Here is a 26,216-nt window from a genome sequence, read left to right as displayed (position 1 = left end):
TATAAAAACACATTAGTCGCTAATTGACGCCGTATGCTTTTCCAAATTTAGAAAGTAAGCGCCACGGTAACTGTTAGCTCGCAATGACTTGGCTGTGATAGACCTAGCTAAGCTAACGTTAGCTACTTAGCTACATTAGCCATACAGCCGTTTACCTAGCTAGCTGGTAAACGTGAATTGTTTGTAACGGTCTGTCAAAGCACTTTATTTTACAGACTCTCCTTTAAAGTGTAACACCACGTTCAAGCGACACAAAAGCGGCGAGTCTAACACGGACGTTACCGTTATATTGCACGTTATCATATTAGCATCCAGTTACTGTTTACTAGCTACACAGTTAACAAGTGCTGGGCACAACATAGCTTTATTGACATGCAATTGTAACAATTACTTCCCATGCAGCGCACTGAAACTTAACATTTTTACATCTCGGTCTGTTAAACTACCGTTGCATCAACCACCATTTTAAACAGCAGTTTCTAACCTGTAAAATCTTTTCCAGATATCGACAAATTTTGGAGAAGGCCATTCAGTTTACAGATGCAGACCAACTGGAATCCTTGAAGGCCTTTGTTGAAGCAAGTATGCTGTTCCTGTATTCTTTTAGCTCCTCAGTATTTTTCTACATACTTAGTACATTTGGATGTAAACAGGACACCTTACCTCAACATTTCTATCTTTCTTTTACAGTGGTTAATGAAAATGTCAGTCTTGTCATCTCGAGACAACTGCTCACGGATTTCTGCACGCATCTGCCCAACCTGCCCGACGCCACAGCTAAAGCGGTGTATCACTTCACCTTGGAAAAGATTCAGCCGAGGGTCATCTCCTTTGAGGAACAGGTAAATGCCCCCACGCTCCCTCATATCCCTACTGGGTGTTTGTTGTCGATCATTTAGTCAGTTAAACATCAGTATTCTTTTCATTTAAAAGCATGTAAATGATGTTCTTACTCGTCCTCAGGTAGCCTCAATCAGACAGCACTTAGCAACCATTTATGAAAAGGAGGGAGACTGGAGAAATGCTGCGCAGGTTTTAGTTGGTATTCCCTTGGAAACAGGACAGAAGTAAGTAAGCTACTAGCAGATTTATTTCCTGACCTTTTAATGTTTGTGATATTTCCTCTGAAGGTCTTTTTAAATACCCTTTTATTTCCTCCCTTAGGCAATACAATGTTGACTATAAGTTGGATACGTACCTGAAAATTGCCCGTCTCTACTTAGAGGATGATGATCCAGTGCAGGCAGAGGCCTACATCAACAGAGCATCATTGCTTCAGAACGAGTCCTCTAATGAGCAGCTGCAGATACACTATAAGGTACATATGTTGTATCTGCATTACTCTTGAGTTTTGCAATTGACGAAGTGCTTATATAAAACATGATCGGGACTTTGCAGTAAATGATGTCTGTAGTTGCTTGGATCAGTGTTTCATGCCGTTTTACTTCTTAGGTGTGCTATGCCAGAGTCCTCGACTTCAGGAGGAAGTTCATTGAAGCTGCACAAAGATACAACGAGCTGTCTTATAAGTCAATTGTCCATGAGACTGAACGCTTGGAGGCACTGAAACATGCCCTAAACTGCACCATACTGGCCTCTGCAGGTACCACCAAGACTTCTGTGCTTAGGTTTACATTTTCAAAGGCAATCTAACTTTGTGTCTCATACCAAAAATATTGCTTATTTTTTAGGCCAACAGCGTTCCCGTATGTTGGCCACTCTCTTTAAGGACGAGCGCTGTCAGCAGCTGGCTGCCTATGGTATTCTGGAGAAGATGTACCTGGACCGTATTATCAGAGGAAACCAGCTGCAGGAGTTCGCTGCCATGCTGATGCCTCACCAGAAAGCCACCACAGCGGATGGTGAGTGGAGATAACTGGCTTTACACAGCCTGAGCTGCTAAGTTGTTGGGTAGGCACCGGGGCGAAATGTTCTTATTCGTACTAGCTCTTCTTCAACTGGTGATAGCTGATACATTTGCTCGGTAGGCAGCATGAGCCCTGCGTGCCATGCAGTGTGTTGTGTCTAGAAAAACTACAGTACTTCACTACACACTTTTTTTTTTTTTTTTTTTTTATGCTGTTTAGGCTATTATAGAGGCATATGCTGTCAGTGAATGAAGGCCCATTCTGGTTTTATTGCAGCTGTAATGGTGCACAGATTGAGCTTTTGGAAGTAAATTTTTTGTATCGTCTTTTATACCTTGAATGCTGAGGATGTGGTATGTTATATGCTATGAAGTATTGAGGCACGTATTTTAGTGACTTAAATCCGTCCAAAAATAATAAACTGGAATGTCATTTAAGTTGTGTGTTCTCTCTCTTGCAGGTTCCAGCATCCTTGACAGAGCTGTGATTGAACACAACCTCCTGTCTGCTAGCAAACTCTACAACAACATCACTTTTGAAGAACTAGGAGCACTGTTGGAAATCCCCCCCGCAAAGGTGACACATCGCTATGATTCACATTTTGTGTGTTTTTTGTTTTTAGCCTTTTCTGCAAACAATCTCTATGAAATAACTTCACTGTGTGTAAATGGAAAATGTATTTAATATACATTTTCTCAGTTTAAGATTTAATAATTGTATTGAAGTCTGTACTCAATCTGGCTTTTGCTCGAGGAATTAGTTTCAGTTGCTTGAACTTGATCAAAATCTATGTATTTGTTTGTGATGCATTCAGACACATTGCATAACATTGGAGTGTGTGGGTGTGGCCTTGACCAACTGCCACTTGGCTTGTTTGCAAGCCACGATGTCTCTCTCTCATGGGTGTTTTGCCTCCTTTGTTTGTTTTAGGCTGAGAAAATCGCTTCCCAGATGATCACTGAAGGACGCATGAATGGCTTCATCGACCAGATAGACAGCATTGTACACTTTGAGAGTGAGTTGACAGCCAGCGTGTTTTCACATTTGATAGATAGAACTTCAACACAACACGAATGCAAACACAATATTGCCCATGATGGGAAATTATTTGTAGATTTCATTTTTTTTTTTTTTTTTTTTTTGTAAAAAAAAAAAAGGAAGTATGTGGAGAAGATGGTTTAGTTAAACGCTTAATGTTTTAATGCTAATGGCTGACACTGTCATACAGTGTTTGGATTATACCGTGAGCTTCGGGGCTGCTCTACTCCTCAGTCACACAACAGAAGAGAGAGGAGACTGTTTTGGCGGCCACAAGAGCTCGCCGGACAACACTGGCGTCTTTTCAACAGAAAGTCGGCAGATTTGTCGGGAGGGTTTGAAAAGTCGCTAAATCTAGCAACAAAGTCGCTAAGTCGGCAACACAAAGAACACAGTCTGAACGTACCAGAGAAATGGTACAGCCCAATGGGGAGTAAGGGTTTGAAAATCGCATTTCATTAGATTATTTCCTGAATTGTTGGTACGTGATGGTAATACTGCTTTTAAATACATACAATTTTGGATAGGCTAACATTATATTTTATTATAAAAAATTCAGTACCCCCCAAGCTATTATTTTCATCCCTTTTGGGAGAGTCCAAGTCTCATCTAGGGTGGTTGAACCCCCCTTTGCTGGGAGAGAAGACTTGTACATGCAACATGACCTGTTAATGAGAGAGAGGGGGCATTCTGTCTGAGAAAAACGAGCTCTGTTCCTTTTGAAGGGTGAAACATAAGCCTGACATGGCATTATGATCCGTTGTGTTACACTGACTAGACATAAGCATTGTGTCCGTAACTCACTCCTGGTAGTGACAGATTCAACCATAACTGACTGAGAAGAGATTATAAAAAGGGAAAGCAAATACAAGACATACTGTGAACTAAAACCTGAACACATTTTTTCCATCTGCAGTTAGTCTCTGTCCTCGACGTTCCACTTCCAGGATCGCTCCGGTGCCGCAGGAAAAATCGCCGGATGTGTTTTCGCCGATTTCCGTTTCCTTCCGCTTTCTTTTTTGTTGGAATTCTAACCTCCGGTGGATTTGTGAGGACTATGGTTAACTGCTCCTCAGATCTCTGCAGGGTAAATCCAGACAGCTAGCTAGACTATCTGTCCAATCTGAGGTTTCTGTTGCACCACTATTTTGCAGCGGCTTCGTCCGGCGCTTAGCACCGCCCCAAGATGACTAATTGGTTTAAAGAAATGCCAATAAACCAGCGCATATTTTTCTCCCATCCCAGAATGCTGTGTGGTGGACCACACTATCCACCGCTCCGCAGTGGGGGGGATGGTCTGGCAAAGTAAGAATAATCTGCAGTAGACCTGGGCGATGTAGAATAATACATTGGTGTCGATATTGCTGCAATATTGTGGGGTTGACTATTGGTGCTTTCACAAAATATTAACACAATGAGATTTTTGATAAATAATCACCAATAATGTGGATACAAAGACTAAAGTGGGTAAAGGCAAATAATAAAACAGCTAGTAAGTCTGGTAAATTCAGAAAATTACATCACTTTACTGTAATGCAGCCTTTAAAATCAGGAAAATACTTGGGTCATATCACGATATTACAATATTCAAAATGTATGACGATATCTAGCCTCACATATCAATATAATATTGATATATTGCCCAGCCCTAATCTGCACTATAAAGAAAAAAAGAATGGAAATTAAAGATCATTTGACATTTACATTTATTCTGCCTTTTCATTACATTTGGGAGGAGTTAAACTCAAGTTGAACTCAAATGATCTTACTTAGAGCTGCATTGCTTAATTGATAAGTTGCCAACTATTAAATTAATTCCAGACTTTTTTTTTTTTTTTTATAGATTATTTTTTTGGGGCTTTTCCGCCTTTTAATGGATAGGACAGCTAGATGAGAACTGGGAGAGAGAGGGGGAAGACATGCAGGAAATCATCTCAGGTCAGATTCAAACCCTGGACCTCTGCATCGAGACATACACCTCTCAGTATACGTGCGCCTGCTCTACCCACTGAGCCATCCCGGCCACATAATTGCCAACTATTTCAATATTTATCGGTTTGAGTCCTTTTTTTTTTTTTTTTTTTTTTTTTTTTTTTTTTATATATATGAAAGAAAAAGTAAAAATTCTCTGATTCCAGCTTATAAATGTGAATATGTTCTAGTTTCTTCTCTCCTCTGTGACAGTAAACTGAATATCTTTGAGTTTTGGAGAAAACAAGACACTTGAGGATGTCATCTTGGACTTTGGGAAACACTGATCCACATTTTTTTCTTCACAGTCTAGTCGTTATGATGCATACTTGCCTGAACATGTAGAAACGTGGCCATAATGTTGGGTCATTTTTATTTATGTATCGACAGAATTGTGCATAGAATATATATTTTTTAACCTAATGTTTTCCTTTGATCATGTAAAGTTATATCATTTTTTATTATATATTTTTATTATTTATTTTATTATTATTATTTTTTTTTATATATAGTGATACTTGAATCAACAAACTAACTAACTATCTGCGGCCAGTAGAGGGCAGCCTCTTCATACTGGAATGACAACAAACATAAAGGAACTTCTCACTTATGGAACTGGGCAGAGCTGTAATAGACCGGGCAGTAAAAGTCACACATAGAGTTTGAACAAGTACACTTGTTGTTCACATGTCATTAAAATTGAAATATATTTGATGGCTTTTTAATTCCCTTTTCTTTTTTTATCTCTGGCAGCCCGTGAAGCCCTTCCTACCTGGGACAAACAGATCCAGTCTCTGTGTTTCCAAGTCAACAACCTCCTAGAAAAGATCCGTTCGGCTGCTCCAGAGTGGGCAGCACAGGCTATGGAAACCCAGATGACCCAGTAAACATCCGCACCCCTCCAGAAAAATAAAATCCCCTAAACTGTTCTCTCCTCAGCCTGTACTGAAGTGATGTCTCCCTGCTCAAAAAGGTCACCACTTCCCAGTCCCAGTAATGGAATCGTCCAAGGAGAAGCCTCTGGTATCACCATCACTTGTTTGAATTTTCAGAGAACACTTGTTTTATTACTTTTGCCCACAACGGAAACAAGTTTGATGTTTCTCAATATTTCAGATCTGTATCTGGCCTAGATGTATTCACAGGGGGGATTACAATGTAACGTTTAGGTGTGGCTTTATATTATTTACTTGTTATGTTAAAAATTTGGATGTGATTTAATTCAGATAGTTGACATGTAATAGGGTCAAAAAGAAGTGAAACATGCAGGGGGAACAACTGGTCTGTTTAAGCTTATTTTGCGTTCCAACACATTGTTCTGTTTTTAACTAAACATAATGACACAGCAATGTCTGTCAAGTTGATTTATGGCGTCATGTAAAACTTTCTCGGTCCACACATGGAAATTCAGCAACGAGAATTAAATTCAAAGCGGAGAGAAATTGTTCAACATCGTGGTCGTGTCATTTCAGTTTTTTTGTGCTTTAGAAATAATGAATTTGAATGTTATACATTTTAAATCAGCATTTACACGAGAAAGTCATGAAATCCACTTTCTAAGTTTTCAGGAGCTTTCTCAGGAAGGTCATCCTTTTTTTTATTTTTTTTTAATATTGTTTTGGGGGAATTTCTGCCTTTACTGGACAGGAAAGCGAGGTCCTCTTTTAACTACCATACGTTTGTTTGGTTGACCTGTGAGAAAATAATTGTGCATTTTGTACTCTTAATTGTGTGGGAAATTCCTCACCAAACATTTCAATCCTATTTTCCCCTACAGTAGGTGCACCCTTTCATCATCCATTATTATGATCCAAAACATTGTTCTTAAATCCAAACTTACATGTGCAATTTTGTTTTCCAATACACATTTAATATCCTATATCACAGCTGTAAATAATGGGGCTAGAGTTGTGTTCTACCTTTACTAACAACTTCCCTGAAGACACCAAAACCAACAATGACGTTATCATGCTGTATTGTTTGTGTAGCCACTACCTGATACCTGGTAGCGTACGCCTCCATGCCATAATTCTTACTTCAGACTTGTGATTACAAAAGCACAGGTGTGCTACTTAATAACTTATTTATGGCTTGTTTCCATGTAGGTGTGCCAGCAATGGTATCTCAATTCAATTTTATTTATAATCTCAAATCATAAGAGTTATCTCAAGACACTTTTACAGGTCTAGACCACACTATAATTTACAGAGAACCAACAATTCCAATAATTCCTCCAAGAGCAAGCATTTAGTGCAACAGTGGTGAGGAAATACTCCCTTTTAGGACTTCACAAGACCACCATAAAGAACTGATGTATCAGGAAAAGTGAGTGTTTGGTGTACATGTGAACATTTGCTTATTGGCACTAAACAAAATACAGCTGAGGGTCATCAGTTCTGCAATTCAAATGCATTCAAATTTTGGCTATCATAGCTAATTAAAAAAAGATGATCTCACCGCTCAAAACAGGAAACTAACACCCTCAAAACCACAGTAGACAATGCCAGACTGTTGGGAAATGTCCAAGCAGGAAAAAAAACAAGCGACTAACTCTACTAATTAAAATTTTTATTTATTTAAAGAACAACTTTACAGTAAACATACTGAATCCACATCCTGTCAACTGCAGAGGACAGCACAGATACAACTTTTAAAACCTCTTTTTACAACCGTAACAATAAATCATGTTGATGTTTTCCACTCCCAGGTTGTTTCCCGTGCAGCTGACTAATGTTTAACTGACTGGAAGAGATGAATGTCATTTCCTTCAGAGGATTGTAGCTGATGAGAAAAAAAAAGCCAAAGGATAATCAATTTACAACACCGTTACATGACACTGTATGCCACTTCGTAAACATCTTTATCGAGAATGGTCTGGATCATTTCATAAGCTCCACAAAAATAAAGATATTAGTATGACGTGTTATGTGTGAGGAATGTCTAAATAAGTTGTTGATGTCTTGGAGTCGTTAGAAGACGCTTACCTGTTCAGAAAATGCCTTGCTCCTTCCTGCGGTCGATATCTCTCTTCAGTTGGCAGGTGGCACACACCGGACAGCACATGTACGTCATAAAGTCATTACACAGTGACCCCTGGAAACACAAGTATTAGTATGGATTTCTATTGGATGAGGATGGGGTGGGTTTTGTCCTGTTTTAGATGCAAGTGTGTACAAAGATGACTAACCATGGGAATTGTAAATCTTTTTTTTCTTTCCAGGAGGAAGTTGAATCCGTTTTGAGAGCAACAGAAAGTCTGTACTAGGCTGTAAATATGTGAGCTTCACACACTGTCTCTACATTTAACAGTGTCACAGCTGTGGTTCTCAACCTGGGGGTCGGGGCCCCCCAAAAGGAGACGTGAGAAGAATGTAGCTTGGCAAGTAAGCCGAGCAGAACTTTCACACAAAGGTGCTTTAAAGGTGCTCTAAGTGATGTTGGGTGACGGCACTTCTTGTTGACGTTCAAAGTATTTTCAAACAAAACGAGTCTAGCTCGCCCCTCCCTCCTCCTCATCCCGTCCCCTCCCCCTCTCTTCCGTGCTTCCGCGCACTAAACCCCCCAACCCCCCACCCCCAAATCCTTCTTGTCGGTTATTGGCTGGAATACTGTTTGTTATGTTTGGTGGTGCAGGTTGGCGCAGTTTGTTTTAGTTGCTGTTTGTGGAGCCTGGGCTGTCTACAGAGACCACGTTTTTTTTAACATTGTGTTTAGGGGACAGGCAGCTAGCGGATAGTGAGGAGAGGTTTGCTGTATGTGACAAAAAATGTTGTAGCCTAAAAAACGCTCTAGAGCACCTTTAAGATAAATGATAACGTCATCATGCAAACATGCTTACATTCAAATCCATCATTTCTGTGAAGCCTCGTCTATCATGGCCAAAAACACAGAACTAAAGTATTTTTTGGGACATTTTTATTTGACTTTTCCTATATTTTAATACTATATTACTATACCTCTTCAGGCCTCTACAAACTATTGAAATAAAAGCGTCTCAAAATGACTCTGAAGTGAAATGTTTTGGCACTTATACTCAACTTTGACTTATTGTAAAGTGTTACCATTGTCATATTAGTCCGTTTACTTAGCTAAAGGATCCGAGTACTTCTACCACTGCATGTGACGTGGGATCAAGCATCTTAAAACCTCTCCTCTTGTTCCGCAGCATACCTGTACAAGTGTTTTAACCACAACTAAAGGTAGGACTATCATACTCCATGTTACCTGACAATAACGTTGCTGTTTTCCTACATTTTCCAAATGGAGTCCTACAGCCAGCCAGCGTTTTATATCTACTTAAACTTACTCTGATGTTGTATTTGGTCCTGTAGACGCTGCGGATCGAACTGCTCAGACCACACATGCAGCACTCATTCATGTCGCTGGCGATTGTGCAGCCGAGGCACACGTAGCACCACAGACCATAGCAGCCTGTATTGAGAAAAATACAACATTTACAGTACATTTTATGTTTTAACTGTGTGCATATTTCAATCAGATTTCCCAGAAAAGGAGGGAGTGCTACTCACAAGTTCCACAGTCATCGCAGAAATCACACAGGCCTGTCTGGAACTCTGAGGGTGCGTAGCTGCGTGGTTGGTTGGTCACAGCCATGATCAGAACAATACTCTGTTGGATAAAAATTCTTTTTTTTAAAAGAGTTTGTCACTGATCTTCTTATCACTTTTCTTAAACTCTAAAGAGCTAGGGCCTAGTTTGTGATCATTACTTCTGTATCTTCCCCAGCAAAGAGAACTGTAAATTATACCTCTTTTGAACATCAAACAACACGGACATAAGTTATCTTGGATGTTTCCCATTGCACTGGGAAGGTTCAGGTTCAGGTTCAGGTTACTTTTACCAGTAAAGTAACCTGAACCTGAACCTGAACCCTCCCAGGGAAGCAGTAGTTAGGAGGTAAATCTTACCAGATGGTTGAAGGACGGTGAAACTGACTAGAGAGGCTCCTGGACAACAGACTGAAACCGGTAGCAGCGTTAGTATTTATAACCAAAGCAAGTGACTAATATGGTTTCAGACTTTACCTCTTGTTTTATTGCACAGAGCTATTCCTGACAACAAGGTCATGCACACACCTATACCACGCCACTACACCCAGTACTGCAATAAACCTCAACTGCATTACATTCTTCTCTCTTTACACATCAGGAAACACGTTTTCTTGTATAATTTTAGATGCAAATGGATGATTTAAATTAGAAATAAAAGTGGTTTTGGTTATAGAAAGTACAACTTCCAATTATATTTATATCAGTTACAACTGAAATTGTATTGTCTTTTGTCTTTTAAAACTTCATAATCAAATGAATAACCCAATAATTCAATTCAATTTTATTTATCAAATCATAACAAGAGTTATCTCAAGACACTTTACAGATGGAGTAGGTCTAGACCACACTCTATAATTTACAGAGCCCCAACAATTCTAATATTTCCCCCATGAGCAAGCAGTGGGACAGTGGCGAGGAAAAACTTCCTTTTAGGAAGAAACCTGGGACAGACCCAGGATCTTGGTAGGCGGTGTCTGACGCTGCCGGTTTGGGATTTGATCAACAGTGACAATAGTAGGCACTTTAAAGATAATGGAATAGTGACTTCAAATGATAGTTGTAGTAATAAGGATTTTATTATTTATGAATTGCCCACCTGTGCTTGCAGCGGCCAGATCAACAATAATAATTGACAAATTCAGATCCTCAAAGAGTTTTATTTCTTTTATCGTTTGGCTACCTTAAAAAAAAACTTTTTATGTTATTCTTTTTGCACATTAAAGGGAATTCAGTTCATTCCAACAACCAACAAAGACAGTGGTGGAAAGTACATTTACTCAAGTACTTTAGTACAATTCTGAGGTACTTGAGTATTCAAATATGATGCTACTTTCTACTTTTACTCCTCTACATTTCACAGGTAAATAATGTACTTTTTACAGTTATCTGACAACTGTAGTTACTGGTAACTTTCTCGATGACTATATACGATATAATGATTAAACCACCCCATTGTATATAAAATAGCTAAAATCAGCTCCACCTCGGCCAACTATAAACAATAAAATTCTGCAGAATGGGTACTTTTACTTCAATACTTTGTTGGTAAAAGTCCTGCAATTTAGCCAGAGTATTTTTCCAGAGTGGTGTTGCTACTTTAACCTAAGTAAAGGATCTGAGTACTTCTTCCACCACTGAGCTAAAGGTAGTAAGTCACGTGCTTTGATTATCTCTTAAGTTATAAACATCAGGGTTGTAAGGCCCGACACACCTTGTCTTTTTTCCAAAGAAGATTGTAAGCAGTCTGAAAGGAATTCACCTTTGAGTACACATGTAAAAGTTCAATGATATGAGCATGTTTTCCTTGTAAAAGATAATTTAAAAACATGTTTCGATCTTAATGTAAACTTTGCACAAAAAGTAAGGAAATGTGTGTTTGGTAGATTATTTCTCTGTGGTAACAATGCTTTTTGGCAATAACTCTTATACCGTTGGAAAGCCTGTTTAGTTCCCTTTCAAATGGCGCCCCATTTTTAAGGAACATGCATTTGTGGGATGAGCAGCAGCGCTGAGTATGTGGGTTGCGCCCATGAAAAATTTCCCAAATCTTCAACAGCTTATTTTGCTGTTGCTATTGACACTTGTTTTGAGCTTCTGGTACCCCCAGGTGCTTCCAATCAACCAGTGGCAATCCCATATCTCCACAGTCTGGGACCAAACTCTGTCCTCCAAGATGACAATGCTCGCCCCCACAGGGCCAGAGACTACCTCCAGAATCCAGTATGTGGGAGTGTAGAGGATGGGATGGCCTGCCAGCAGTCCTGGCCTCAACCCCATTGAACACTTGTGGGATCAGCTTGGGCGTGCTGTTCGTGCCAGAGTGACCAACACAACCACGTTGGCTGACTTGCGACAAACGCTGGTTGAAGAATGGGATGCCATCCCACAGCAGTGTGTGACCAGGCTGGTGACCAGCATGAGGAGGAGGTGCCAGGCTGTCGTGGCTGTGTCTGGTTCTTCCACACACTACTGAGGCTCCTGTGTGAAATGAATAAATTGTTAAATTGCCAATAGGTCTTGTTTCTTCCATCTTCAATCATCCAATCCAACGAGTCAATAATATTGGCAGAGAAGATTTGGCAAATTTTTCATGGGCGCAACCCACATACTCAGCGCTGCTGCTCATCCCACAAATGCATGTTCCTTACAAATGGGGCGCCATTTGAAAGGGAACTAAACAGGCTTTCCAACAGTATAAGAGTTATTGCCAAAAAGCATTGTTACCACAGAGAAATAATCTACCAAACACACATTTCCTTTTTGTGCTAAGTTTATTTTAAATCCCTGCTATGCTCCTTTCAGGCACACGGTGGCGCTGCTTCCCACAAATGATCTGACACCTACTCAGGCTGTGTAGGAGAGCATGTAATGACAACCTGACTGTAATGATACAGGCTCCTACATAATGAGCAGCTGTAACTGAAACTCAGGGAATAGGCATGATTTTCAATTTCCTACAGACTAAAGATAGACGTGGGGCTAAATTACACCAAAATACACGGGGCTGCCATTAGCCTGCACTCCACAGCAGACCCTCGAAACACTTTCACAATCCATCAAACTTTCAAACCTGAATACTTGTTGGCAATACATAAATATATTCTAAAGAGCAGGGACTATATGTCATTTATTTATTTCAGCTTTCGACAGGGTTAAAGACTTAAAGGCAGTTTTCATTAGTTAAATTCAAAGTTGGTGCCAAACAAATGTCAGATTATGTTCTATTTTTTTTCAGATATTCCTTGTTGATATCTGCGGTTGCTGCGTGATCACCTTCTGCATGATATCACCGTCTAAAGGTTGGGATCCATTCATTTAATCTTAAACAATGTGTTAAACTCATGTTTTTATTTTTTTTTTATTTAAAATTGTAATGTAGGCCTAAATGTAGTGGAGTTAAAAAGTACAATATGTTTACCTTTGTATGTAAATGTAGGGTTGAGGTTTTTATGTGAGTTAGTGTTATTTCAGGGCAGCACTGATAGACATGCGCACAGCTGATGGAAGAGAGGCACATCTGCACTGACGTCACCCCCTCCCCTGAGAAAGGGGACTCACTTTTTAAGCCACTCTGAGCCACCACCAAGATCACAAAGTCTAGAGATTATAAAGACGACAGATAGGCTGAAAATAGACCCTTCTCCTGGAGGAAATCCAAGACTTTGAAAAGCAGAATAGCTCCTTTTTTGTGTGTGTGTGTGCAGAATAGCTCCTTTTGTGTGTGTGTGTGTGTGTGCGCATTTGCGTGTGTTCAACTGTCTGTTCTTAGATACGGTTTGAAAGGGGAGACTCTCACTGCAGTTGTAGAGGATGGCAGAACCCAAAAGGAGATGAAGAGAGGAGAGGGACAGAGGGACAGTTGGACCGGAGCTGACAATGAAGATGAGCATGGTAACTATCTGTTCGCTCTCCCCGGTCTATTACAGCTCTGCCCAGTTCCGTAAGCGAGAAGTTCCTTTATGTTTGTTGTCATTCCAGTATGAAGAGGCTGCCCTCTACTGGCCGCAGATATTTGGTTAGTTAGTTTATTGATTCAAGTATCACAATATAAAAAAATATATATATAACTTTACATGATCAAAGGAAAACATAAAAAAAGCTTCAAGAAGTGGAATTAGTTATTTCGAACAGGCAGACTGCAGATGTGAACCTGTTAACATGTAGATCCAGTGCGTAAAATCCTAACGTGCACTTCTTTTTTTTCTCACACAAATGCCCCCCCCCAAAAACTCTGTGAACTCGCAATGCCAAAATGAGCAGTGGGCTACTGCTGAATGCCGCTTCCCTGAGAGCATTCAAATGCTCACACGAATCTGCTCCGGGCAGTAAAAGTCACACATAGAGTTTGAACAAGTACACTTGTTGTTCACATGTCATTAAAATGGAAATATATTTGATGGCTTTTTAATTCCCTTTTCTTTTCTTTTTTTATCTCTGGCAGCCCGTGAAGCCCTTCCTACCTGGGACAAACAGATCCAGTCTCTGTGTTTCCAAGTCAACAACCTCCTAGAAAAGATCCGTTCGGCTGCTCCAGAGTGGGCAGCACAGGCTATGGAAACCCAGATGACCCAGTAAACATCCGCACCCCTCCAGAAAAATAAAATCCCCTAAACTGTTCTCTCCTCAGCCTGTACTGAAGTGATGTCTCCCTGCTCAAAAAGGTCACCACTTCCCAGTCCCAGTAATGGAAGCGTTCAAGGAGAAGCCTCTGGTATCACCATCACTTGTTTGAATTTTCAGAGAACACTTGTTTTATTACATTACAGCAATGTCTGTCAAGTTGATTTATGGCGTCATGTAAAACTTTCTCGGTCCACACATTTAAATCAGCATTTACGACAAAGTCATGAAATCCAATTTCTGAGTTTCCAGGAGATTTCTCAGCAAGGTCTTTTTTATTTAATTTTTAATCTTTTTTTGGGGGGGCATTTCTGCCTTTAATAGAGAGGAAAGCTGAGATATGAAAGAGGAGAGAGAGGGGGAAGACATGCAGGAAAACCATCACAGCTCGGATTCGAACCCTAGACCTTTTGCGTCAAGGAATAAACCTCTGCACATGGCCTCCCACTCAACCAACTGAGCTAACCGGCCACAAGCAAGGTTCTCTTTTGTGTGGGAAATTCCTCACCAAACATTTCAATCCTATTTTCCCCTACAGTAGGTGCACCCTTTCATCATCCATTATTATGATCCAAAACATTGTTCTTAAATCCAAACTTACATGTGCAATTTTGTTTTCCAATACACATTTAATATCCTATATCACAGCTGTAAATAATGGGGCTAGAGTTGTGTTCTACCTTTACTAACAACTTCCCTGAAGACACCAAAACCAACAATGACGTTATCATGCTGTATTGTTTGTGTAGCCACTACCTGATACCTGGTAGCGTACGCCTCCATGCCATAATTCTTACTTCAGACTTGTGATTACAAAAGCACAGGTGTGCTACTTAATAACTTATTTATGGCTTGTTTCCATGTAGGTGTAAAGTCTATAATTTACAGAGACCCAACAATTCCAATAATTCCCCCAAGAGCAAGCATTTAGTGCGACAGTGGTGAGGAAATACTCCCTTCTAGGACTTCACAAGACCACCATAAAGAACTGATGTATCAGGAAAAGTGAGTGTTTGGCATACATGTACATGTGAACATTTGCTTATTAGCATTAAACAAAATACAGCTGATCGAGGTTTTTCAGTTTTTCAATTCAAATAAACAAATTTTGGCTAATGAAAAGATGATCTCACTGCTCAAAACAGGAAACTAACACCCTCAAAACCACAGTAGACAATGCCAGACTGTTGGGAAATATCCAAGCAGGAAAAAAAACAAGCGACTAACTCTACTAATTAAATTTTTATTTATTTAAAGAACAACTTTACAGTAAACACACGGAATCCACATCCTGTCAACTGCAGACGACAGCACAGATACAACTTTTAAAACATTATTTTATAACTGTAACAATAAATCATGTTGATGTTTTCCACTCCCAGGTTGTGTCCCAGGCAGCTGACTAATGTTTAACTGACTGGAAGAGATGAATGTCATTTCCTTCAGAGGATTGTAGCTGATACAAAAAAAAGAAAAAAAGCCAAAGGATAATCAATTTACAACACCGTTAAAAGTCAAATGACGCTGTATGCCACTTCATTTCAACCGCTCCACAAACATAAAGATATTATGACGTGTTATGTGTGAGGAATGTCAAAATAAGTTGTTGATGTCTTGGAGTCGTTAGAAGATGCTTACCTGTTCAGAAAATGCCTTGCTCCTTCCTGCGGTCGATATCTCTCTTCAGTTGGCAGGTGGCACACACCGGACAGCACATGTGCACCATAAAGTCCGTAAACAGTGACCCCTGGAAACACAAATATGAGTATTAGTAGATTAGTAGTAGTAGATTTATTTCTATTGGATGGGGATGGGGCGGGTTTTGTCCTGTTTTAGATGCAAGTGTGTACAAAGATGACTAACCATGGGAATTGTAAATCTTTTTTTTTCTTTCCAGGAGGAAGTTGAATCCGTTTTGAGAGCAACAGAAAGTCTGTACTAGGCTGTAAATATGTGAGCTTCACACACTGTCTCTACATTTAACAGTGTCACAGCTGTGGTTCTCAACCTGGGGGTCGGGGCCCCCCAAAAGGAGACGTGAGAAGAATCTAGCTTGGCAAGTAAGCCGAGCAGAACTTTCACACAAAGGTGCTTTAAAGGTGCTCTAAGTGATGTTGGGTGACGGCACTTCTTGTTGACGTTCAAAGTATTTTCAAACAAAACGAGTCTAGCTCGCCCCTCCCTCCTCCTCATCCCGTCCCCTCCCCCTCTCTTCCGTGCTTCCGCGCACTAACGGCCCCAACCCCCCACCCCCAAATCCTTCTTGTCGGTTATTGGCTGGAACACTGTTTGTTATGTTTGGTGGTGCAGGTTGGCGCAGTTTGTTTTAGTTGCTGTTTGTGGAGCCTGGGCTGTCTACAGAGACCACGTTTTTTTTAACATTGTGTTTAGGGGACAGGCAGCTAGCGGATAGTGAGGAGAGGTTTGCTGTATGTGACAAAAAATGTTGTAGCCTAAAAAACGCTCTAGAGCACCTTTAAGATCAATGATAACGTCATCATGCAAACATGCTTACATTCAAATCCATCCTTTCTGTGAAGCCTCGTCTATCATGGCCAAAAACACAGAACTAAAGTATTTTTTTGGACATTGTTATTTCATTTCCTATATTTTGATACTATATTACTATACCTCTTCAGGCCTCTACAAACTATTGAAATAAAAGCGTCTCAAAATGACTCGACTCAACTTTGACTTATTGTAAAGTGTTACCATTGTCATATTAGTCCGTTTACTTAGCTAAACGATCCGAGTACTTCTACCACTGCATGTGACGTGGGATCAAGCATCTTAAAACCTCTCCTCTTGTTCCGCAGCATACCTGTACAAGTGTTTCAACCACAACTAAAGGTAGGACTATCATACTCCATGTTACCTGACAATAACGTTGCTGTTTTCCTACATTTTCCAAATGGAGTCCTACAGCCAGCCAGCGTTTTATATTTGCTTAAACTTACTCTGATGTTGTATTTGGTCCTGTAGACGCTGCGGATCGCCATGGTCAGACCACACAGGCAGCACTCGTTCATGTCGCTGGCGATTGTGCAGCCGAGGCACGGGTAGCAGCACAGACCATAGCAGCCTGTATTGAGAAAAATACAACATTTACAGTACATCTTTTAACTGTGTGCATATTTTAATCATTTAATCATATTTTAAAATGAGTGCTACTCACAAGTTCCACAGTCATCGCAGAAATTACACAGGCCTGTCTGGAACTCCGAGGGTGTGTAGCTGCCTGGTTGGTTGGTCACAGCCATGATCAGAACAATACTCTGTTGGATAAAAAAAAAAAAAGAGCTTGTCACTGATCTTCTTATCACTTTTCTTAACCTTCCTGTTGTCCTCGGGTCAAATTTCACCCATTTTACAAAGTTTCTATATAATGTTTCTTTCAAACAACCTGGATGGTTCCATACAGCGCTCAGTTCGCTACTTTAACAAAATGGGGGTGTTTAATTCAATTTTATAGGATTTAAGAAAAAAACAATGTTGAAAAAATCGACAAAAAACTTCAAAAATTGCAAATAAACGGCCAAAACGTAGAAGAAAAAGTTTTCAATTTTGACCCAGAAAAACTAAAAGTGGCATAGTCGACGGGAAGACAACACAAGGGCTAAACTCTAAAGAGCTAGGGCCTATATAGTTTGTGATCATTACTTCTGTATCTTCCCCAGCAAAGAGAACTGTAAATTACACCTCTTTTGGACATCAAACAACACGGACATAAGTTATCTTGCATGTTTCCCAGGGAAGCAGTAGTTAGGAGGTAAATCTTACCAGATGGTTAAAGGACGGTGAAACTGACCAGAGAGGCTCCTGGACGACAGACTGAAACCGGTGGCAGCGCGAGTCGATATATAACCGATCAAAGCAGGTGACTAGTATGGTTTCAGACTCTATCTCTGTATTATTGCACGTACATATTCCTGACAACAAGGTCATCAAACACACCTACACCTACACCCTGCCACACCCCGCCAATATTTTACAGTAAAAGTGGGACGTGCGTAATGTTTCATTCATCCCTCCTGGCCGGGACGATTGAAACAGCATGGGGGGGACGGATGAAATATTTTATTTATACTGTTTATTGATCCCCAGTGGGGAAATTACAATTTACACTCTGTGTGTTAGAAATCACTACACACAGGCCTGAAATACACACACACATGCTCAGGACCTATTCATGCACAAATGGAGAGATGTCAGAGTGAGTGGGCTGCCAAATATAGAGTTTGAGCCATTTCAACTTCCCACAACTTCAGTATTTTACTACATATCATGAATGGTATTCTGGAGAAGATGTACCTGGACCGTATTATCAGAGGAAACCAGCTGCAGGAGTTCGCTGCCATGCTGATGCCTCACCAGAAAGCCACCACAGCGGATGGTGAGTGGAGATAACTGGCTTTACACAGCCTGAGCTGCTAAGTTGTTGGGTAGGCACCGGGGCGAAATGTTCTTCATACTATTTCTTCTTCAACTGGTGATAGCTGATACAGGCAAGGCGCCAGGATTCCAGTTTTGGATGGGCCAGACCAATTGTGGGTGGGCCTTAAATTAAAAACGTTATCAAATCACTGTTTAACCTAATACAAATGACTGACTAATATACTGTTATATTATATATATTATATGTGCTTACATAATAAACATTGTAATAGCTTGATGGTCTTTAAATATGTTGTTGCATTGTAAAAATTGTCGGTTCAAAGGACGGACCTATCCGCGATCGCTCTCCTTGGTTCTGACCAAAAGAATCTCCATTACGCACCATACCTGGCTGCGCTATAGCGCATCTCTCCTAACCTAAGGCCTATCGACTGTAAAAGTGGTCAGGAATCTAATATTTCCCCAAAACATAGTTTAGTTCTGCTCGTATAACATGAGGCCGAATATTTCACAATTCTTTTCAACTGTTTTAAGTTTTCAACAATATACAGATCAACAACACTGCCCGACAGTTTCAATCAATACTCGGCCACAGAACGTGTTCACTGACAACGTCATCTGTCATGTAAAACAACACTCAAGTTATTTCCTTACTTTAGTGTGATGATTCATGTTACAACATGTTTAAAACAAATAAATAAATCGCATTAACAAGCCCTTAAGCATCATTGGCCATAACAAGAGAAAACCATGAGGGAACAACAACTTAACAACAGTAACAAGCTGTTATAGAAATAGAACTGCGCCTGCAGCTCTATATCGAGTTATGAATCGATTATTTTAATCCATATATCTCATATAACGACATAATACAATACAGGCAGAGTAGCCTTCACATAGCCTACCTTACTGTTAACCTCTGGCGGTCCTACACAATTAAACTCCCTAAAGCAGAAGAAGTGACCGGAGTTGCGGGCTCATCCACGACAGATCCACAGTCTCTGACTCGCGAGGTCGCTGGGGTGGCAGAGACAAAGATGTAAATGGACTGTATTTACATTGCGCTTTCTACAGCTTTTACATAGTACCATTCACACACTGTGGCCGAGATAAACATTCACTTGCCCAAGGACACTTCGACATGGGGCTGCAGGGCCAGGGATCGAACCACCAACCTTCTGATTGGCAGGCGACCGCTCTAGCCACAACAACCGCCCCAACAACTTCCATTTGCTAGCCTATTAGCAATTGAGATTCTTACTTGCAGTGGGATTCTCTTAATACATCCATGATTCGAACCCAGGTTTACCACACCAAAGGCATGCGTCATATCAGTCCATCATAAGCCATCACGTGCTGTGTGTTGTGGATCTCAGCTCTCCTTCATCTCCTGGTTGCAGCGATGACTCTGAGACAGCTCGTGCACATTTAAGGTACCTAAACAACGACTGTTGCAACATTGTCCTTTACTGGAAATGATTTTCACACTTCCAGATCACTTGGAGCTAGCCTAGCATACCGACAAGCTACATCCGATCCGAACCTCACTGTCTGCTGAACTTGCCCAGAAACAAATAGACATGACCAGTTTTTTAAAGACAATTTTGGCACAAATTATGAGATTATTTGCCGAATTTTATTAATTCTTCACCAAATTATAATATATTAATTAATTAATGTTTTTTGAAGAAAAGTTTTGGGTGGGCCTGTTGAAAAGTGGGTGGTCCTAGGCTCGTCAGGCCCACCCACCCATAACGCCGTGCCTGGCTGCTCGGTAGGCTGCATGAGCCCAGGCTATCGTCCATCCATCCATCCATCCATCCATCTTCGTCCGCTTATCCGGTGTCGGGTCGCGGGGGGAGCAGCTCCAGCAGGGGACCCCAAACTTCCCTTTCCCGAGCAACATTAACCAGCTCCGACTGGGGGATCCCGAGGCGTTGCCAGGCCAGGTTGGAGATATAATCCCTCCACCTAGTCCTGGGTCTTCCCCGAGGCCTCCTCCCAGCTGGACGTGCCTGGAACACCTCCCTAGGGAGGCGCCCAGGGGGCATCCTTACCAGATGCCCGAACCACCTCAACTGGCTCCTTTCGACGCAAAGGAGCAGCGGCTCTACTCCGAGCTCCTCACGGATGACTGAGCTTCTCACCCTATCTCTAAGGGAGACGCCAGCCACCCTCCTGAGGAAACCCATTTCGGCCGCTTGTACCCTGGACCAGGCTATCGTGTCTAGAAAAAACTACAGTACTTCACTACACACTTTTTTATGATGGTTAGGCTATTGTAGCGCAGTGTTGGGAGTAACGCGTTACAAAAGTAACGCAATTACAGTAATGTATTCCTTTTTGCTGTAACGCAGTAATATAAGGCATTACTAATTAAATTTCGGTAATATTATTACCCGTTACAGTTTTTATGCTCCACACCACACTCCACACCCTAACCCTAACCCTAACCCTAACCCTAACCCCTAACCCTTTTAATGTTGCCTTTCTTTAGGCCTAAATAACCTATTTTTAACTGCTCTTTCTTTAAAATTATTATACTGCACTGTACATTTTATTCTTCTTAAATTGTTGTTAATTGTTTTAATGCTTTGAAATTGTTTTTAATTGTTTTCTAACTGTTTTTAATGTTTCATGTAAAGCACTTTGAATTGCCTTGTTGCTGAAATGTGCTATACAAATAAAGCTGCCTTGCCTTGCCTTGCCTTACAATCTCAGTAACGCGAGTTACAACGCATTTTAATGCAACATTTTTTAAGAATTTCCCAACACCGCAAAGCATTTGTTCACAGGAAGAAAAAAAAAAAGCGGTGCGTATTATTTCATAACATCTGTGTCCCAACAGGTGACGGTACGTCAGCTCGGACAGCTGTGTGTCCGAGCCGCTGACAGATTTAAACATGTCGGGAATTAATGTTTAGGTTGTTACACGTAAATCTTTGCAGTTTATCAGCCGTGGAGAGTAACTCTGCCTGTAGTGGCACTGCTTCGAATGACGACCAAAAACGCTTGTCTTTTACTGTGACCATTTACTGTTCAATATATTGCTGTTATGAACGGTAATAATTATTACAGTTGCAGTTTTACAAACAAGAAAGTGAGCAACTTAGTTTGACGGACATGTTGCATCTCAGTAAGCTAGCAAGAGTACACAACAGACAACTTCCGTGTAGGCTACTTCAAAATAAAAGCACTTCCTGTGACGGTTCGCAGTAAAACTATATTACTGTTAAAAAAAATAAGGGTGTGGACCTTTTCACAAATCAGCTGTAAATCAAGTACTGTAAATAATGTAAATAGTTAGTTTTAATCACACTATAATTGACCATTTCCTTTAGACTGTTTTAAACTAAACAACATTAATTTCTTATTCAAGTGCTTTAAATAAACATTTTACAACAATGCCGTACAACCATAAGATACTTTTAATTGAGTATTTTCATTTTCTCCTACTTGTATATTGTACGTTTTACTTTTTTTTTTATAGCTTTAGTTACTTTGCATATCCATATTAATTATACAAAATGTTATGAATAATCTATGATGTATCAAAGTGGATAAAGAGGAGACTTTATTGATCAGGTGGTGAAATTCAAGTCAAACTTCCGCTATTATTTTGGTGAAAGTAACTCAAAAGTAACTCAAAAGTAGTGTAACGCATTACAATTCAGAGACAGTAATATTGTAATGTAACTAATTACTCTCAAATGACAGTAACTAGTAATCTATAATGTATTACATTTTGAAAGTAACTTGCCCAACACTGTTGTAGAGGCATATGCTATCAGTGAATGAAGGCCCATGTTTCTGGTTTTATTGCAGCTGTAATGGTGCACAGATTGCAGTCATGTTTTATGCCTTGAATTAGGGCTGGGCGATACGGAGAAAATCAAATATCACGATATTTTTGAACAAATACCTCCATATCGATACCGCAACGATATTGTAGTGTTGACTAGTGGTGCTTTCACAAAATATTTACACAATGAGATTTGTGATAAATAATCATCAGTAATGTGGATATAATGATTAAGTGGGTAAAAGCAAATAATAGAACAGCTACAACAGTCTGGTAAGTTCAGAGCATTACATCACTTTACTGTAATGCAGCCTTTAAAACCAGGATAATACAACACTTGTGCCATATTATGATAAAACGATGTCCAAAATCTAAGACGATATCTAGTCTCATATCACGATATCGATATAATATCGATATATTGCCCAGGCCTACCTTGAATGCTGAGGATGTGGTATGTTATATGCTATGAAGTATTGAGGCACGTATTTTAGTGACTTAAATCCGTCCAAAAATAATAAACTGGAATGTCATTTAAGTTGTGTGTTCTCTCTCTTGCAGGTTCCAGCATCCTTGACAGAGCTGTGATTGAACACAACCTCCTGTCTGCTAGCAAACTCTACAACAACATCACTTTTGAAGAACTAGGAGCACTGTTGGAAATCCCCCCCGCAAAGGTGACACATCGCTATGATTCACATTTTGTGTGTTTTTTGTTTTTAGCCTTTTCTGCAAACAATCTCTATGAAATAACTTCACTGTGTGTAAATGGAAAATGTATTTAATATACATTTTCTCAGTTTAAAGATTTAATAATTGTATTGAAGTCTGTACTCAATCTGGCTTTTGCTCGAGGAATTAGTTTCAGTTGCGTGAACATTATCATAATCTATGTATTTGTGATGCATTCAGACATCATTGCATAACATTTTTAACCGAAAAACATATATAATGAAATATTTACTTACTTACTTACTACTTACTACACAAATCTCGCTAAATTTCTAGAGAATGTATGCATTTCAAAAGCCACTGTTTAAAAAGAAGGCTCAAAGCTCTGTGGGGAAATTTGTTAGAATAAAAATAAATACATGTTCTGCTTGTATTAAATATCCTTTTTTACCTCACACATATTTGCGTAGCTGTGTAATCTGATGTGGAGATGTTTTGCCTCCTTTGTTTGTCTTTTAGGCTGAGAAAATCGCTTCCCAGATGATCACTGAAGGAAGCATGAATGGCTTCATCGACCAGATAGACAGCATTGTACACTTTGAGAGTGAGTTGACAGACTGCGTGTTTTCACTTTTGATAGAATCGAAATTCCACACAACACGAATGCAAACACAATATTGCCCATGATGGGAAATGGGAAATTGCAAAATGCTTAAACAAGAATGTGGAGAAGATGGTTTTCTTAAACGCTTCAGATTCAGATTCATTTTATTTAAAACAGGGACAATGCACAAGTTAACATTAACCTTGTATAAGAACAAGGAGAGATGCATTATGCCAGGTTGTAGCACAAGTGCTATTTTCCGCCCGTAGTCCCTTAACAGGTCATTAACACAATAAAAATGCCATGCAAGTGAAATACAACACATTAAAATATATAATTTTACAACCACAGTCATACCTAATTTACAATTAAAAACTATCATGTGCTCAATTGTTCCCCCTTCCTAAAACCACCCCCCCCACCCCACACCAACAAAGCTATGCACTCAAAATCCTTATATCTCCCAACACAAACAAACACAACACACACACACACACACACACACACACACACACACACACACACACACACACACAGCTTCCATTGGCCCGCTGAGGCTGAGGCACACACACACCTCGTAAATGTGTGCAATTTTGTTGTCACAGTAACCATGCTTTTGTCAAACTCGAAAAGGTTTGAGGATTTGTACATGTAATAATATGTGTGGGGAGAGTATTCCACTTACTATGGCCACAAAAGAAAATGATGATTTCCCAAATAAAGTTTTGCGATTGGGAATATTGCACTCTCCTCTAGTGGCTGACCGAATAGCTCTTTTTTCTTTTTTTGTTCTTAAAGTTTTAATGCTAATGGCTGACACTGTCATTTTGGAAACCGAAACAAAAAGTAATTGCAAAGACTATTGTAGCATTTATGGCACATTGTCTGAAAGTAAAAACAAAGTTCAAGGTACTTGTGGCCACTGACAGAGATCAACATTGTGATAGATACTCTGATCTTGGTGTTGTATTCACTTCTGATGGAAGTCCCTTGACCTTATTGAAACTACATGTTGAGGAGAAAGCAAGGACGTAATAATAATATTTATTATGACTAATAATAATGCCAGCATTTAACATAAAACAAAGTATTTAGCTGCTTTCTCCTCCACTCATTTGTATGGATGGGAAGCTTGAAGTGTCTCCAAAATCTCTGGAAACCCTCTACATGACAGAGGGGAACACCTTGCTGGGAAGACCTGTACACACAACATGACCTGTTAATGAGAGAGAGGGGGCATTCTGTCTGAGAAAAACGAGCTCTGTTCAATGTGTGGACCGAGAAAGTTTTACATGACGCCATATATCAACTTGACAGACATTGCTGTGTCATTATGTTTAGTTAAAAACAGAACAATGTGTTGGAACGCAAAATAAGCTTAAACAGACCAGTTGTTCCCCCTGCATGTTTCACTTCTTTTTGACCCTATTACATGTCAACTATCTGAATTAAATCACATCCAAATTTTTAACATAACAAGTAAATAATATAAAGCCACACCTAAACGTTACATTGTAATCCCCCCTGTGAATACATCTAGGCCAGATACAGATCTGAAATATTGAGAAACTTGTTTCTGTTGTGGGCAAAACACAGAGACTGGAACTGTTTGTCCCAGGTAGGAAGGGCTTCACGGGCTGCCAGAGATTTAAAATAAAAAAGGGAAGAAGAAAAGCCATCAAATATATTTGCATTTTAATGACATGTGAGCAACAAATGTAGGCCTACTTGTTCAAACTCTATGTGTGACTTTTACTGCCCGGTCTATTACAGCTCTGCCCAGTTCCGTAAGCGAGAAGTTCCTTTATGTGTGTTGTCATTCCAGTATGAAGAGGCTGCCCTCTACTGGCCGCAGATAGTTAGTTAGTTAGTTTATTGATTCAAGTATCACAATATAAAAAAATATATATATATAACTTTACATGATCAAAGGAAAACCTTAGGTTAAAAAATATATATTCTATGCACAATTCTGTCAATACATAAATAAAAATGACCCAACATTATGGCCACGTTTCTACATGTTCAGGCAAGTATGCACCATAACGACTAGACTGTCTTGTCTGTGCTTAGAAACAGTGAAGTAGGATTTGGGCTGCAACTGACGATTATTTTCATTGTTGATTAATCTGTCGATTATTGTTTCGATTAATCAATTAGCTGATTGGTCTATAAAATGTAAGGAAACGGTAAAAAAAAAAAAACTTTGTTTCCCAAAGTCCAAGATGACGTCTTCAAGTGTCTTGTTTTCTCCAAAACTCAAAGATATTCAGTTTACTGTCACAGAGGAGAGAAGAAACTAGAACATATTCACATTTATAAGCAGGAATCAGAGAATTTTTACTTTTTCTTTCATAAAAAAAGGACTCAAACTGATTAATCGAATATTAAAATTGTCTGCAATTGTGTGGCCGGGATGGGTCAGTGGGTAGACCAGGCGCACGTATACTGAGAGGTTTATGCCTTGACGCAGAAGTCCAGGGTTTGAATCTGACCTGAGATGATTTCCTGCATGTCTTCCCCCTCTCTCTCCCCTTTCATATCTCAGATTTCCTTTCTATTAAAGGCGGAAAAGCCCAAAAAATATAAAAAGTCTGACTAACCATGGGAATTGTAAATCTTTTTCTTTCCAGGAGGAAGTTGAATCCGTTTTGAGAGCAACAGAAAGTCTGTAC

The 26,216-nt window shown here is 39.8% G+C and overlaps 3 protein-coding genes across 8 annotated transcripts in view; 1 reads left to right on the top strand and 2 right to left on the bottom strand.

The window, feature by feature from the left end:
- Positions 1-26,216, top strand: part of cops4 (COP9 constitutive photomorphogenic homolog subunit 4 (Arabidopsis)) — a 26,633-nt gene extending 417 nt beyond the window's left edge. The window contains exons 2-11 of one of the 3 annotated variants that reach the window (XM_028600861.1): positions 503-582; positions 691-842; positions 964-1,067; positions 1,165-1,318; positions 1,453-1,603; positions 1,692-1,760; positions 18,360-18,461; positions 22,827-22,942; positions 23,457-23,541; positions 26,175-26,216. In XM_028600861.1, coding sequence (XP_028456662.1) covers positions 503-582; positions 691-842; positions 964-1,067; positions 1,165-1,318; positions 1,453-1,603; positions 1,692-1,760; positions 18,360-18,461; positions 22,827-22,942; positions 23,457-23,541; positions 26,175-26,185 — 1,024 coding nt within the window. In that variant the 3' untranslated portion in view covers positions 26,186-26,216. Of the gene's footprint in view, positions 1-2; positions 55-502; positions 583-690; positions 843-963; positions 1,068-1,164; positions 1,319-1,452; positions 1,604-1,691; positions 1,863-2,328; positions 2,445-2,798; positions 2,884-5,630; positions 6,328-18,359; positions 18,462-22,826; positions 22,943-23,456; positions 23,542-26,174 lie in introns of those variants that run through there. The other 2 variants (XM_028600862.1, XM_028600860.1) reach the window with 2 other exon arrangements.
- Positions 7,434-9,507, bottom strand: LOC114570540 (placenta-specific gene 8 protein). Its single transcript, XM_028600867.1, has 4 exons — positions 9,407-9,507; positions 9,184-9,308; positions 7,862-7,970; positions 7,434-7,658 (listed from the first exon to the last, which is right to left on the bottom strand). Exons 1-3 carry the CDS (start codon positions 9,489-9,491, stop codon positions 7,866-7,868), a joined length of 315 nt encoding a protein of 104 aa, XP_028456668.1. The 5' UTR covers positions 9,492-9,507; the 3' UTR covers positions 7,434-7,658; positions 7,862-7,865.
- Positions 15,352-22,875, bottom strand: LOC114570539 (placenta-specific gene 8 protein). 4 transcript variants are annotated; one of them, XM_028600866.1, is made up of 5 exons: positions 22,701-22,875; positions 17,244-17,343; positions 17,026-17,150; positions 15,707-15,815; positions 15,352-15,524 (listed from the first exon to the last, which is right to left on the bottom strand). In XM_028600866.1, exons 2-4 carry the CDS (start codon positions 17,326-17,328, stop codon positions 15,711-15,713), a joined length of 315 nt encoding a protein of 104 aa, XP_028456667.1. In that variant the 5' UTR covers positions 17,329-17,343; positions 22,701-22,875; the 3' UTR covers positions 15,352-15,524; positions 15,707-15,710. The 4 variants fall into 4 exon arrangements, with proteins under 4 accessions (XP_028456667.1, XP_028456665.1, XP_028456666.1 ...); XM_028600864.1 differs by lacking the exon at positions 22,701-22,875 and adding an exon at positions 19,725-19,880; XM_028600865.1 differs by lacking the exon at positions 22,701-22,875 and adding an exon at positions 19,369-19,480.

Source organism: Perca flavescens, chromosome 16 (genome assembly GCF_004354835.1).
Source record: "Perca flavescens isolate YP-PL-M2 chromosome 16, PFLA_1.0, whole genome shotgun sequence".
Taxonomy (NCBI): domain Eukaryota; kingdom Metazoa; phylum Chordata; class Actinopteri; order Perciformes; family Percidae; genus Perca; species Perca flavescens.
The sequence above is the reverse complement of the archived record's forward strand: the minus strand, read 5'-3'. Positions and strand labels throughout refer to the sequence as shown.